The sequence below is a fragment of the Hyperoodon ampullatus genome (genome assembly GCF_949752795.1).
Source record: "Hyperoodon ampullatus genome assembly, chromosome: 2".
NCBI classification, from domain to species: Eukaryota; Metazoa; Chordata; class Mammalia; order Artiodactyla; family Ziphiidae; genus Hyperoodon; species Hyperoodon ampullatus.
The window spans coordinates 9,482,358-9,496,289 of NC_136915.1; the positions used below are offsets into that span (position 1 = coordinate 9,482,358).

The window sequence follows — 13,932 nt, forward strand, 5'->3', positions numbered from 1 at the left end:
AAAGGGTCATTAGACCCATTTCACAGCTGAGCAAATGGAAGCTCCAAGGGTTTAAGTGACTAGGCCAAGTTTATGGAGTCAGAGCAGGGATCCAAACCCAGGGTTGTCAGGCTGCGGAGCTCCGGGCATCCCGGCCTCAGTGATGAGGACAAGCTACGTCCCCACCACACCCCATCCCGGAATCCCAGATTTATGAAATCTTAGAGGCAGCTCTATGTGGAAGGAAAAGATTTGCTGTGAATGAAGACAAGTTCAGGGTCAATGTTTAATTTCCGTAAAGGAGCAATTTCCAAGCCTTTTGGTGTTGGTTCCTTGGCATACAGCTGATGGGCCAGTGACAGGGGTCTCGCCTTTTCATAGCTGGTGTGGCCAGGGCTGCTGACGCCTTGCTTCAGTTTCGGGAAAGTGATTCATCTTTACTGCTTCACCAGGACTCTGTAATGTATCCTTCCTGTCCTGGCTCACTTCTCCGGTTCTTTGTGGGGAGTGTGTTTTGTTCTTGGAGCACCGTCACTTGCTTTATATAGTTGGCTCCTCCCATCTGTGGGGTGACTTGGGCGGGGTATTCTTATTTGACAGGTGAAGAAACTGAGGCACACAAAGGTTTACGGGACTTGCGCAAGATTACATAGCAAAGCTGAGCTAGAACAGGGGCCTCTTGGCTCCTGGCCCGGCACTCTTGCCCCGCCTGTCTTAATCTGCCTCTCGGGCAGGAGGCAGGCTGTGAAGACACCCCCCAAGGGTGTCCAAGGCCCCAGCTGACCACTTTCTCCTGTCTTGTGTTTAGCAGAGGCATCGTCTGGTGGCCACGGGACCCAGGTCAATGTCACCTGCATCGTCAACGTTTGCAGCAGCTCTGACCACAGCTCTCAATGCCCCTCCCAGGCCAGCTCCACGAGGGACACAGACACCAGCCCCTCTGGCTCCCCGAAAGATGAGCAGGTCCCCTTCTCCAAGGAGGAATGCCCCTTCCAGTCCCAGCCGGGGGCTCCAGAGACTCTGCTGCAGAGCCCAGAGGAGAAGCCCCTGCCCCTCGGGGTACCTGATGCCGGGATGAAGCCCAGCTAACCAGTCTGGCGTGGGCAGTGTCACAGCCAAGGTGGGACCAACCCCTGGTCCTTCTAGGCCCCTCCCCCGCAGGACTCTGACTCTTTCTGGGCCAAATTCCTTTAGCGGCTTCCACGGCCTCAGCCTTCCTCTCACCTGCAGGCAGAAGAACAAGGCAGGGAGAGTCATGGTGTGTCCTGTCACGGTGTGCGTCTCTCTTGGAAGGCCGGTGGACACGGATGTGCTGGGCAGCCTGGAACAAATCCCCTGCCTCTCGGAGAGCTGCCCCCTCCAGCCGGTCCTGCATGCTTGGTTCCTGGAGCCCTTGTCATTTTTGGTTTTTATTTTTCTTTTAATCCCTGGGCTCTACCGGGCTCTGACTTCCTGCTGGGGAGGAGGGATGCTGCGTGCATCATCCTTGGAGAAGGGGCGGTGGGGAAAGAGCAGGGCTTTAGCCTGAATGTGAGACTGCAGGATGGTCCCAGTGGGGTAGTAGGGGTGGGTGTCATCAGTCAGATGGTTCTGTGCAAGGAGCAGGTGGCAACCCCTGTAGGGGACAGGAGTCCCCCAGGTTAGCTCAGGACTTTTGGAAGCACCACCTCCAAATCCATTCCTGCTAGCTCCATCTCGTACCATGGGGTGAAAACCAGATGCCCAGAGCGCCCAGGCAGGCAGCCTGAATGAGGGCTGTGACCTGGTTAAGATGGCAAACCTCTAACCGGAAATCTTCCAGTTTTAACATGTGGCAATTTAAAAAAAAAAAAAAAAAAAAAAAAACCATTAGCTACCATGCAGATAAACAAGCCAACAGTGTAACAAAGCCAAACTCAGAGTTTGTATCCTCTGCCTTTGACCTTCACTCCCATTTACCCCCAGTTTGAGCTTCCCCTCCCCCACTGTCTGGTGTGGGGCTCCAAGGCCACACCTTTTCCTATCAGGGAATTTCAGGAACTGGAGATGACTGAGGCCCTGCAGCCATCTCCTCCTACCTCAGCCTGGACCTTCCTCCTTTGCCTCCCAAGGGGGTGCTCCTGTTTCTCCCGACCCCCCCCCCCACTGTTCTTGGAGTCCCAGGTCCCCATGGAGCCTCGGAGCCACTTTGGTACTGTGCCCACTGAGATCCTGAGTGGTCTTGAGACGCTGAGAGCCAGTCCTGTGTCTGCATGTCTGTGTTATGTGTTGTGGTTCTGTGTAGCCCATGTTGTCAGATCAAACGGCCTGCCAGAAGCGACCGAAGCTGACACTTTTGCCGAGGGATTCTTCCTCATTAAGGAGTCAGCCCACTCCCCCCAAGCGCATGCCCAGGCCCTGTAGACAGTGGACAAGTGTGGCCTTAACCGGATTCTGGAAGGAAGGGGGTGGGGGCCTCCTTGAGAAGACTGTTGGGTCCCTGACATTTGGATCCCTTGTTGAAAAATTCCACTGGACTTGAACTTGGCAGCTGAACTTCTGGAGGATAGGAGAAGCCCAGCAACTACCATGGAGAGAAGAAAGGCTCCCCACTCTGGAATCAAGACGTCCCTCTCCCTGGACTAGCCAGGGTCTCCAACCACATTGGACCCTTTATGGCCGTGGAGCACTTCTGCCCCCTGGTGGACTGTCCTGGGAGGACCTCAGGCCTCATTGTCATCACCCCAGCAGAACAGGGATGAATTGGAAGGAGACTCTTTCTGGGTGTGGCCTCATTTTGTTACCAGAATTGCCACCAGACCCTTGGTCAAAACCCACCAACACCTTCCTTGAACAGGAACTAACATACACCTTTAAGTCGCAGGGTCTGGACACAAAGAAGCTATAGGAAGAGGGAAGCAAAAACTGGATAGGACCCGCTGAAACCAAGATGGCGATGAATCTGACCTCTAGTAGACCCTGAGTCTCATTCTACACTGATTTTACTACATTAGCTACTAAATGACACACCTACAATGGCTGTGACCGGAAGTCACTGACCAAAAAAGGACAGAAAAGGGATGGCATCCCATTTCTAGGAAAACCCTGCCTCTTTCCCAGAAAAGTAATGCATTTGCCTCCCCATCATTCGTCTCACTCTAACCCCCATTGTCCTTACTTCTTAAAAGCAAATCCCTCTCACCATTAAGGCGAGAAGTGCATTTATGAACTAAGTTCCTGCTTCTCCATTCCCCGGCCGTTGAATAAATCTCACACTGCTCTAATCTCAGCTTCGGTTTTGTTTCTGGCTGTGCAAACCCAAATGGAAAAAGAACCTTCTCTGCCAAGGCAGGGGGCCTCAGCCAGGCTAGGGCCCAAGTGGGGGGGGTCCATTCGACCTAATTTGGTAACAATTTTCCAGCTTGTGGGCTTGTGTTGATCCCAAGACAAGGAAAGTTTGCACTGTGTGTATCCCAGACAGCATTCCTGCTTATAAATAAACGTTTCATTTGTTTTACACATTGACTGCTGGCTCTGTCTTCGGGTCTGAGCTGGGGTATGTCCATGGTCCTAGTGCCTGACACCAGTGTGAGGGGGAGAATGGGTCATGGCCACTGGAGTCTTGACAAGTCCAGGCTGTGGTGGGACCCCAGAAGCACCCGCATTACAGCTGAGAGCCCGGCTGTGCCCTCGGGCCTGTGAACAGTGGGAAGTCAGCTCTTTGTCCAGAGCCACCCAGCTGGCCTCCAAATATGCCCTCATCACATGCCCCGTCCATCACCTTGGTCTGGGCCCTCTCAGGGTTGCGGTGGCCTCTGCAGGTCTGCTTGTTCACGTGCCGTCCCTCCTCACTCAGGGGAGCAAGACTCTGGCCTCCAGGAGGCCCCACTCTCGGAGACACCTATGAAGCCTATCACTGCATGCTCAGACTGTAAGCAGGTAAGTTAGGGGGTCCTTGGAGAAAGAGAACCAGGGATGGCTTGCTTTTTTTTTTTTTTATTAATTAATGAATTAATTAATTTTTGGCTGCGTTGGGTCTTTGTTGCTGCATGTGGGCTTTCTCTAGTTGCGGCGAGCGGGGGCTACTCATTCTGGTGCGCGGGCTTCTCATTGCGATGGCTTCACTTTGTTGAGGAGCACGGGCTCTAGGCACGTGGGCTTCAGTAGTTGTGGCACACGGGCTCAGTAGTTGTGGCATGCAGGCTCTAGAGCACAGGCTCAGTAGTTGTGGCACACGGGCTTATTTGCTCTGCGGCATGTGGGATCTTCCCGGACCAGGGCTCAAACCCGTGTCCCCTGCATTGGCAGGCGGATTCTTAACCACTGTGCCACCAGGGAAGTCCGGGATGGCTTTCTTGACAGAAGAGAAGCCATTTTTGGCTAAAGCTGTTTTGTGACCTAAACCTGGCCACAATGCTTGCCCTTGAACAGGTCTCAGTAGTCAATGATCTTGAGCAAAGGAATGAAGAAACAAACAATAGTCGGGCAAGAGAAGTGACAAGAGCAAAGATAATGTATCAGTTTTAAAGACTCCCAGTTCTGTTTCAACGGTGAAGATTAGCCTGATGCAATCAACCACCAGATCAACTAGGGCCTGAAGGATGAGGATGTTGACCTTTTCTGACCCTCGTGACTTCAATCAACTAAAGCTTGGACTCTGCCTGCTGCCCAAGCCCCATCATGTATAGGCATGTACACTTAGCTTAAAACTTCCCCAATTTTGCTGTTTGGGAAGACATTGCTTTGGCAGAGAACCCCGGTGTGCTCCTGACTTGCTGCAAGTAATCACAAATCCTTCCTTCTCTTGATCTTCGGCTTGTTCAACACCCACCAAGAGGCAAACCCAGTTTTTGGGTAACAAGATGAGCACAGGGGCTCTGGGAGCAGAGGAAGACCCCAACCACAGCCAGGGGATCAGGGGAAGGGTTCTGGAGGTGACCTCTAACCTGTTCCTAAGGCATGAACAGGAGTTTTCCAGAATAAAGGATTGGGAGGAGGTTGCAGGCAAAGGGGTTTCCTCATGTCAAGGCCTGAACGGGAGAGAGACCCTGGCCCTTGAATTCACTCAGACTCCTTCCCTGTTTTCTGTCACTCCCTCACCGGACCCACCTTTATTCTTGATGATTTCCTGGACCTCCCCTTGATGCCCAAAACTCAGCCTCTGTGCACCGGTGCCAAATCGAGTCTTGGAGACAGAGTTTTGAGTGAAGTAGAAAAGAATAGCTTCATTGCTTTGCCAGGCAAAGGGGGACATAGTGGGCCTGTGCCCTCAAAAACTGTATGTCCCTACCTGGCTTGGGGAGGGGGATTTGGTGAGGAGTTTTATAGCAGTGGTTTAAGGGTGGGGTTGCCAAACCATGACCTTCTCTGGAACGAAGAATGCTTCATCAAGTAGTTAACATCTTCCATTTGTTGGAGGTTTTAGTTCTGTCGAAGAGCTCAAAGCTATTGCTATGTGTGTCCCTTTAGGTGGAACCAGGACCCTGCACCAAGGCTGCACTGTTGTTTCTTGGCTGCTCCTCCCTTGTCTCTGAATCCCCTCCCTTCCCTGATTAGCAACTGTTCGAATCTGCCCTTTGGGACTCAGGGAAGGTCATGAAGGCTGGAGTCTATTCCCTACAATCAAGAAATGGGGGACACAGAAAGGCTTCCTTGCCCAGGAGCCCCACAGTGTCCTGCTTGGGTTCACTATTGCTGCTGTAACAAATGAGACAAACTTAGTGGCTTAAAACAACATAAGTTCATTCTCTGTAGTTCTGGAATCAGAAGTCGAAAATCAAGGGGTCACCAGGGAGGCTAGGCTCTAAAGGAGAGTCTGTTTCTGGAGCCTCTAGGGGAGAATTCGTTTCCTTGCCTTCAGCTTCTAGAGGCACCTTCATTCCTTGGGTTGTGGCTCCTTCCCCCATTTTCAAAGCCAGCAGTGTAATACCTTCCGTAGTCAAATCTCCCTCAACCTCCCACATGTGACTACGTCAGGCCCACCCAGGGAATCGAGGAGAATCTCCCCATCTCAAGATCCTGCCAGGTTACATTCACAGATTTCGGAGATTCGGACGTCAGCGGCTTTCTGGGAGCCATTATCCAGCCTCCCAACCTCCACCATCCGTACACTCTTTTAGAGAGAATATCTCACACTCCGTCTTCTCTCCTCAAACCTCTGACCTCTCCCCACCATTACCGTCAGCTGGTTACCTGGCTGCCCATTTCACTGAGGGGATAAAATAAACACAAGAGAACACCTCAGGCTCTCCCACCGCATCTAGCCTCCCACCGTATCTGTGCCCAGGGCCTCAACTTTCTCCCCTGTGACTATGGATAAACACCCAGGCTGCTGGCTAAGGGCATCCTCCTCTCTGCTCAGGATCTCAGCATATCTCTCAACTCTAGGACATTGCTCCAGCACCTCTCCTCTCTCCTTCCTTTAGCATCAACTTCCTGGTCTCCCGGATCTTTCCTGCCTGCATGCAAACATACGGATGATTCTCCCATGTAAAAAACAACTTACTCCCTCATACCCATTAGAATGGCAAATATAAAAAGAAAGAAAGGGGGCTTCCCTGGTGGCACAGTGGTTGAGAGTCCGCCTGCCGATGCAGGGGACACGGGTTCGTGCCCCGGTCCGGGAAGATCCCACATGCCGTGGAGCGGCTAGGCCCGTGAGCCATGGCCACTGAGCCTGTGCGTCCAGAGTCTGTGCTCCGCAACGGGAGAGGCCACAACAGTGAGAGGCCTGCGTACAGCAAAAAAAAAACCCAAAAAACTGGAGTCAATCCTCTCAAACCCTACAGCTGCTTTATCAACTACGTTTATATAAGATTCTAAATTCCCTGCTGTCATTTCAGCAATCTTCATATCACCTGTACCAGGAGTAGATTCCATCTCAAAAAAACCACTTTTTTTTTTGCTCATCCATAAGAAGCAAGTCCTCATCCATTCAAGTTTTATCGTGAGTTTGCAGCAATTCAGTCCCATCTTCAGGCTCCACTTCTAATTCTACTTCTTTTGTTATTTCTACCACATCTGCCGTTATTCCTCCATGGAAGTCTTAAATCCCTCGATGTCATCCATGAGCATTGGAATCAACTTCTTCTAAACTCCTATTAAGGTTGATATTTTGACCTCATCTCATGAGTCATGAATGGTCTTAGTGGCATCTAGAATGGTGACTCCTTTCCAGAAGGGTTCTTTAGCTTACTTTGCCCAGATCCACCAGAGGACTCACTATCTATGGCAGCTATAGCCACACAAAATGTATCGCTTAAATAATAAGACTTGAAAGTTGAAATTACTCCTTGATCCATGAGCTGCAGAATGGGTATTCTGTTAGCAGGCACGAAGACATTAATCTCCATCAGAGCTCATGAGTGACCAGGTGCATTGTCAATGAGCAGTAATATTTGGAAGGGATCTTTGTTTTTGAGCAGTAGATCTCAACAGTGGGCTTAAAATATTTAGTAAACCATGTTGTAAACAGATGTGCTGTCAATGCAAGCTTTGTTGGATTTATAGAGCACAGGCAGAGTAGATTTAGCGTAATTCTTAAGGGCCCTAGGATTTTCATAATGGTAAATGAGCACTGATTTTAACCTAAAGTCACCAGCTACATTAACCCCTAACAAGAGAATCAGTCTGTGCTTTGAAGCTTTGAAGCCAGGCACTGACTTTTCCTCTCTAGCTATGAAAGTCCTAGGTGCCATCATCTTCCAATAGAAGGTTGTTTCATCTACGTTGAAAATCTGTTGTTTAGTGTAGCCACCTTCATTCATTATCTTAGCAAGATCTTCAGGATGACTTGCTGCAGCTTTTATATCAGCACTTGCTGCTTCACGTGGCACTTTTATGTTATGGAGACGGCTTCTCTCCTTCAGCCTCATGAACCAACCCCTGCTGCCTTCAGACTTTTTTCTGTAGCTTCCTCACCTCTCTCAGCCTTCCTAGAATTGAGGAAAGTTAGAGCCTTGCTCTGGGTTAGGCTTTGGCTTAAGGCATTGTTGTGGCTGGTTTGATCTTCTATCGAGACCACCAAAACTTTCTCCATATCAGCAATAAGGCTGTTTCACTTTCTCATCATTCATATATTCACTGGAGTAGCACTTTTAATTTCCTTCAAGAACTTTCCTTTGCATTCACAACTTGGCTAACTGGCACAGGAGGCCTACCTGCCTAACTCAGCTTTCAACCTGCCTTCCTCCGTAAGCTTCATCATTTCTAACTTTTTTTTTTTTTTTTGGCTGCATCAGGTCTTAGGTGCGACATGCAAGATCTTTGTTCAGGCATGCGGGATCTTACACTGCGGCCCACGGGCTTCTCTCTAGCGGGCTTCTCTCTAGTTGTGGCGTGTGGGTTTTTTCTCTCTCTCTCATTGAGGCGTGTAGGTTCAGTAGTTCTGGCACGTGGGCTTAGTTACCCCGCTGCTTGTGGGATCTTAGTTCCCCGACCAGAGATCGAACCCACGTCCCTGCATTGGAAGTCAGATTCTTTACCACTGGACCACCAGGGAAGTCCCTCATCATTTCTAACTTTTGATTTAAAGAGACGTGTGATTCTTCCTTTCACTTGAACAATTAGAGGCCATTGTAGGGTTATTAACTGGCATGATTTAAATATTGTTGCGTCTCGGGGAACAGGAAGGCCGAGGAGAGGGAGAGAGATGGGGGAGTAGTTGGTCAGTGGAGCCGTCAGAACATACACAACATTGATTAACTTCACCATCTTATGTGGGCGTGGTTTTGGATGCCCCCCAAACAATTGCAATAGTAACATCAAAAATCACTGATCAGGCTTCCCTGGTGGCGCAGTGGTCGAGAGTCTGCCTGCCGATGCAGGGGACACGGGTTCGTGCCCCAGTCCGGGAAGATCCCACGTGCCGTGGAGGGGCTGGGCCCGTGAGCCATGGCCGCTGAGCCTGCGCGTCCGGAGCCTGTGCTCCGCAACGGGAGAGGCCACAACAGTGAGAGATCCGCGTACTGTAAAAAAAAAAAAAAAAAAAAAAAAAAAAAAAAAATCACTGATCACATTTCACCATTACAAATATAATAATAATGAAAAAGTTTGAAATATTTCAAGAATTTTTTATTTTTGGCTGTGCCGCGGGCTTGCAGGATTTTCGTTCTCCAACCAGGGATCGAATCCAGGGCCTCCCTTGGCAGTGAAAGCGTGGAGTCCTAACCACTAGACCACCAGGGAATTCCCAAAATATTTCAAGAATTACCAGAACACAGAGACACAAAGTGAGCAAATGTTTTTGGAAAAATGGCACCGATAGACTTGCTAGACGCACAGTTGTCACAAATCTTCAGTCTGTAAAAAACGCAGCATCTGCAAAGCACAATAAATCGAAATGCAATAAAACAAGGTGTGCCTGTACTTAACTCCACTGAACTCTTCTCTCAGGAATGATTGAGATGGCAGATTTTATGTTATGTGCATTTCACTACAATTACAAACAGCAAATACCTCCTTGAAAACAATTCTCCCTTCAGTTACTGTCAGATTTCCCAGCTACTGTTTTGGTTTTTTTTGGTTTTTTTTGGCCACACTGCACAGTTTGTAGGATCTTAGTTTCTGGACCAGGGATTGAACCCGGGGCCATGGAGGTGAAAGTGCTGAGTCCTAACCACTGGACTGCCAAGGAACTCCCAGCTACTCCTTACAGCAAAACACGTAGAAAATGTCTGTTGGCATTCACTGTCTCCAATTTATCTTCTTTCATTTTCTCCTGAGCTCACGCCCCTGAGGCTGTGTCCACCTCACCACTAAAGCTCTACTGGCCAGGTCGCTGCTGACGCTAACCCTGCTGCTTGAGTCACAGAGGCTCTCAGGTCTCCTCTCACTCCCCCTGTGGGCAGCGTTTGACCCAAGTGACCAGCCCCCTCCCTGAAACATGCTCCTCACCTGCTTCCAGGGGCTCACACAGCCCTGGCTCTCCTGCCAGCTCGTCTCGGGGGCTCCTTCTGCCCGCTTTGCTTCTCCCTCCTCATCTCGGCCCTTGGGCATCTTCTCCACCTCCCACACCCTCCCCTTCGAGTCCCATCCAGCTTCATGGCTTTAAGTACCACAAATGCATCCCGCCGGCTCCCAGTGTTTGAATGGATAAGTATTTACTGTGCTCCTACTTCACAGCAGGCACTGCTCTAGGTGTTGGGATACAGCAACGACTAAAACAAATGGGTGGGAAGAGAGACAATAAGAAAACACACAAACGGCTTACAGCAGATGGTACAAGTATTAGATTAGGGGTATTACATGCTTCTTAATAGCATCTAAGATACTTTTTCTGTGCACCCGTCAGCATCCCAGGATAGAGCTCTCATTCCCACTCATGTTTATGGGGTACTGCTCTTAAGTACAGTATACCTAACTCACTAATTATGGCTGGGCCATAATTAATGAGAGTAGTATTTTCTAAAAATGGATTCATGCGCACACCCAAGCCACATTAAAATTTCAACTTAAGAGTTTCTACAAAGTCTGTCTCCTTTCTATATGAGGAAAATGAAGCTGGCCACAGAGAACGGAAGGATTGGGGGATCCCCCTCCTGGATCAGGACCTCAGGGAAGGGACCAGAGAGGTGACTTGGAGAAGAGGCCTGACGAATGGAGGGAGGGCCGGAGCATGACCTGGGGCTAGGATGGGGCACGGTGAGAGGGAAAGAGAGGGGCCAGGTCTAAAAGGCTTCCCCTGTCCTGCTAAGGTGGGCAGTGGGCAAAGGGACTCACTGAACACTTGTAGCTACCTAGAGGTAGCGCTAGATCTCACAGGTTAAGGGCTCACTCCCACAAGACTGCCTTCATTTCACACACCAATCACAGGTCCAGGTGTTACCTGTGCTTCTGACCGACCTCTTATACGACAACCAACTTTGGTTTCATTACTTTGCTAAAGCAGCTCATAGAACTCAAGAAAACAATTTACTTATTAGGCTACCAGCTTCTTACAAAGGATATAGCTCAGACTCAGGAAGAGCCAGACAGAAGAGATGCAGAGGGCAACGTTTATGTGAGAAGGGGCCGGGACTTGCATGCTCTTTCTGGGTGCACCACCCTCCCAGCACATCCACTTGTTCAGCTGGACACTTTCTGAACCCCGTACTTTTGGGGTTTTAGGGAGGCTTCATTAATAGGCATGCTTGATTGAATCACTGACCATTGGTGATTGATTCAACCTCCAGCCCCTCTTCCCAACCCAGAGGTAAGGGGCTGAGGTGGAAAGTTCCAACCCGCTAATCACGTGGTTCATTCCCCTGGCAACCAGCCCTCATCCTTAGGGGCTTTCCAAAAGCCACCTATTAACATAAACTTAGGTGTGACTGAAAGGGGTTTGATATGAATAATAAGACACTGGTTTTGCCTTTATGGCTCTGGAGCTATTTCAGAAATGAGGACCCAAGGACAAATATTTGAACAAAAGATGTTCCATTGCTCTCATCACTTGGGAAATTCCAAAGATTTTTTAAGAGTTGTGGGCCAGGAATGGAGGATGAAGATCAAATATATACTTCTTATTATAAATCACAGGATCACAGTGGGTAAATTTGGAGTAACTGAAGGCAGCCACCTGCCTGATGGGTTAACCAGTCAAAATGGGCCAGTTGGGGCTTCCCTGGTGGCGCAGTGGTTGAGAGTCCGCCTGCCGATGCAGGGGACACGGGTTCGTGCCCCGGTCCGGGAAGATCCCACATGCCATGGAGCGGCTGGGCCCATGAGCCATGGCCACTGAGCCTGCACGTCCGGAGCCTGTGGTCTGCAACGGGAGAGGCCACAACAGTGAGAGGCCCACGTACCGCAAAAAAAAAAAAAAAAAAAAAAAATTACGTCCCTCAGAGTAAGGGATTAATACATGAACTACTATCTATGAAATACTTGGAGTTGTGCCTGGCACATAGTAAGTGCTCAGTAAACATTAGTGGCTATTTTTGTGTGTTGGAGGGGGTGATCCTGGGGATGCAACAGAATGCCAGCTGGAGCTGGCATGCTAGGAGGGACTGTGTAAAAAAATATGTGTAGGCTATGCCAGTGGTGAGTGTTAAGAAGAAAAATAAAGCAACGTAAGGGGACACGCAGGAGTGGGGGTACTGCTGGTTTGCAAGGGGAGTTCAGGAAGGCTTCTCTGAGGAGCTGGTATTTGAGCAGAGGCCTTGGTAAAGGGAGGGTGGGACAGCCTTGGAACCCCAGGGACAGGACATGAGGTCAAGAGGGTGGCTTCAGAAGCCAGGGGAAGGATGTTGGGTTTTATTTCCCACATCATGGGAGAGATCTGAGTACCTTGCCTGCTCTAAGAGTTGGGAAACCGAGCTTCGGTTATTTTATCTCCATAATTGCTCCAGGAGATAGGCAAGGTACCCATTATCCCTGCCATGCAGAGGAGGGCAGGACCATCTGGGCTTGATACTCAAATAAGGAGTTGAGTTGGGTGGACAGTCTGTTTACTCTGGGAGGCTCCTGATAACCAGCTCTGTAGAATTTTCTCTCTCTCTGGGGACTTCTCTGCTCCACCTGGAGCTCTATATTCAGAAACCAGAAACCAGGGCAGCATCTGGAAAGCTGGGAGTTTGCCCAGGGCAAACCTAAAGGTTAAGAGTCCTGGGATTGTACCTTAGCTCCACCCATAACCGGCTGTGTGAACTTGGAGTAGCCACTGTCCCTCTCTGGAGCTCAGAATCCCTCTGTACGATGACGGGGCTGACCCCTGAGCTATGGTCTGTCCTTTGTCCTTCTTCCCACAGAGTGACAGTCCCACCCCTGCCCAGACTGTCTGCATTTTCTCAAGAGACTCTGGACCTGCACTGTCAAATACAAATACTGAATTTCGAAGACTTAGTACAAAACATATATAAAAGAGCTCAGTAATAATTTTTATACTGATTACATGTTGAAATGATACTATTTTGGAGATATTAGGTTAAATAAAATATTAACACGAATTTCACCTGTTTCTTTTCACTTTTCTTAGTGTGGCTGCTAGAAAATTTAGAATTACGTGTCTGGCTTGCATTATATTTCTATTGGACAGTGCTGCTCTGGAAACTTCTGGATCTGATTAATTCATATTTAAAATTATAGCTCCCTCTCCCCTAAGATGCCTATCTCTCCCATGGGACTCTTACAGTACTTATCACCTTCTCAGATATTGTATAATTTACATATGTTATATGTATTGCTCACCGTCTGCTCCTCTTGCTAGAATACAAACTCCAATAGGGCATTTTTTTTTTTACATCTTTATTGGAGTATAATTGCTTTACAATGGTGTGTTAGTTTCTGCTTTATAGCAAAGTGAATCAGTTATACATATACATATCTCCTCATATCCCCTCCCTCTTGCATCTCCCTCCCTCCCACTCTCCCTATCCCACCCCTCTAGGTGGTCACACAGCACCGAGCTGATCTCCCTGTGCTATGCGGCTGCTTCCCATTAGATATATATTTTACGTTTGGTAGTGTATATATGTCCATGCCACTCTCTCACTTTGTCACAGCTTACCCTTCCCCCTCCCCATATCCTCAAGTCCATTCTCTAGTAGTTCTGTGTCTTTATTCCTGTCTTACCCCTAGGTTCTTCATGACATTTTTTTTTCTTAGATTCCATATATATGTGCTAGCATACAGTATTTGTCTTTCTCTTTCTGACTTACTTCACTCTGTATGACAGACTCTAGGTCCATCCACCTCATTACAAATAGCTCAATTTCATTTCTTTTTATGGCTGAGTAACATTCCATTGTATATATGTGCCACATCTTCTTTATCCATTCATCCGATGATGGACACTTAGGTTGTTTCCATCTCCGGGCTATTGTAAATAGAGCTGCAATGAACATTTTGGTACATGACTCTTTTTGAATTATGGTTTTCTCAATAGGGCATTTTTATAGACAAAAATATGTCTGTTTTGCTCAGTGATGTAGCCCCAAGTGCTTAGAAGAGTGTCTAGTACATAGGAGGTGCTCAATAAATGGTGAAAGAATAGACGAATGGACGTAAGCCTAGGGAGGA

At 48.7% G+C, this 13,932-nt stretch overlaps 1 protein-coding gene across 1 annotated transcript in view; it reads left to right on the top strand.

Moving 5' to 3' along the window:
• TNFRSF1B (TNF receptor superfamily member 1B) overlaps positions 1–1,068 on the top strand; it is a gene marked incomplete at both ends in the record, with an annotated part of 34,277 nt that extends 33,209 nt beyond the window's left edge. The window contains one exon of the mRNA XM_079696302.1: positions 788–1,068. Coding sequence (XP_079552428.1) covers positions 788–1,068 — 281 coding nt within the window. The remainder of the gene's footprint in view (positions 1–787) is intronic.
• Between the last annotated feature and the right edge of the window lie 12,864 nt (positions 1,069–13,932).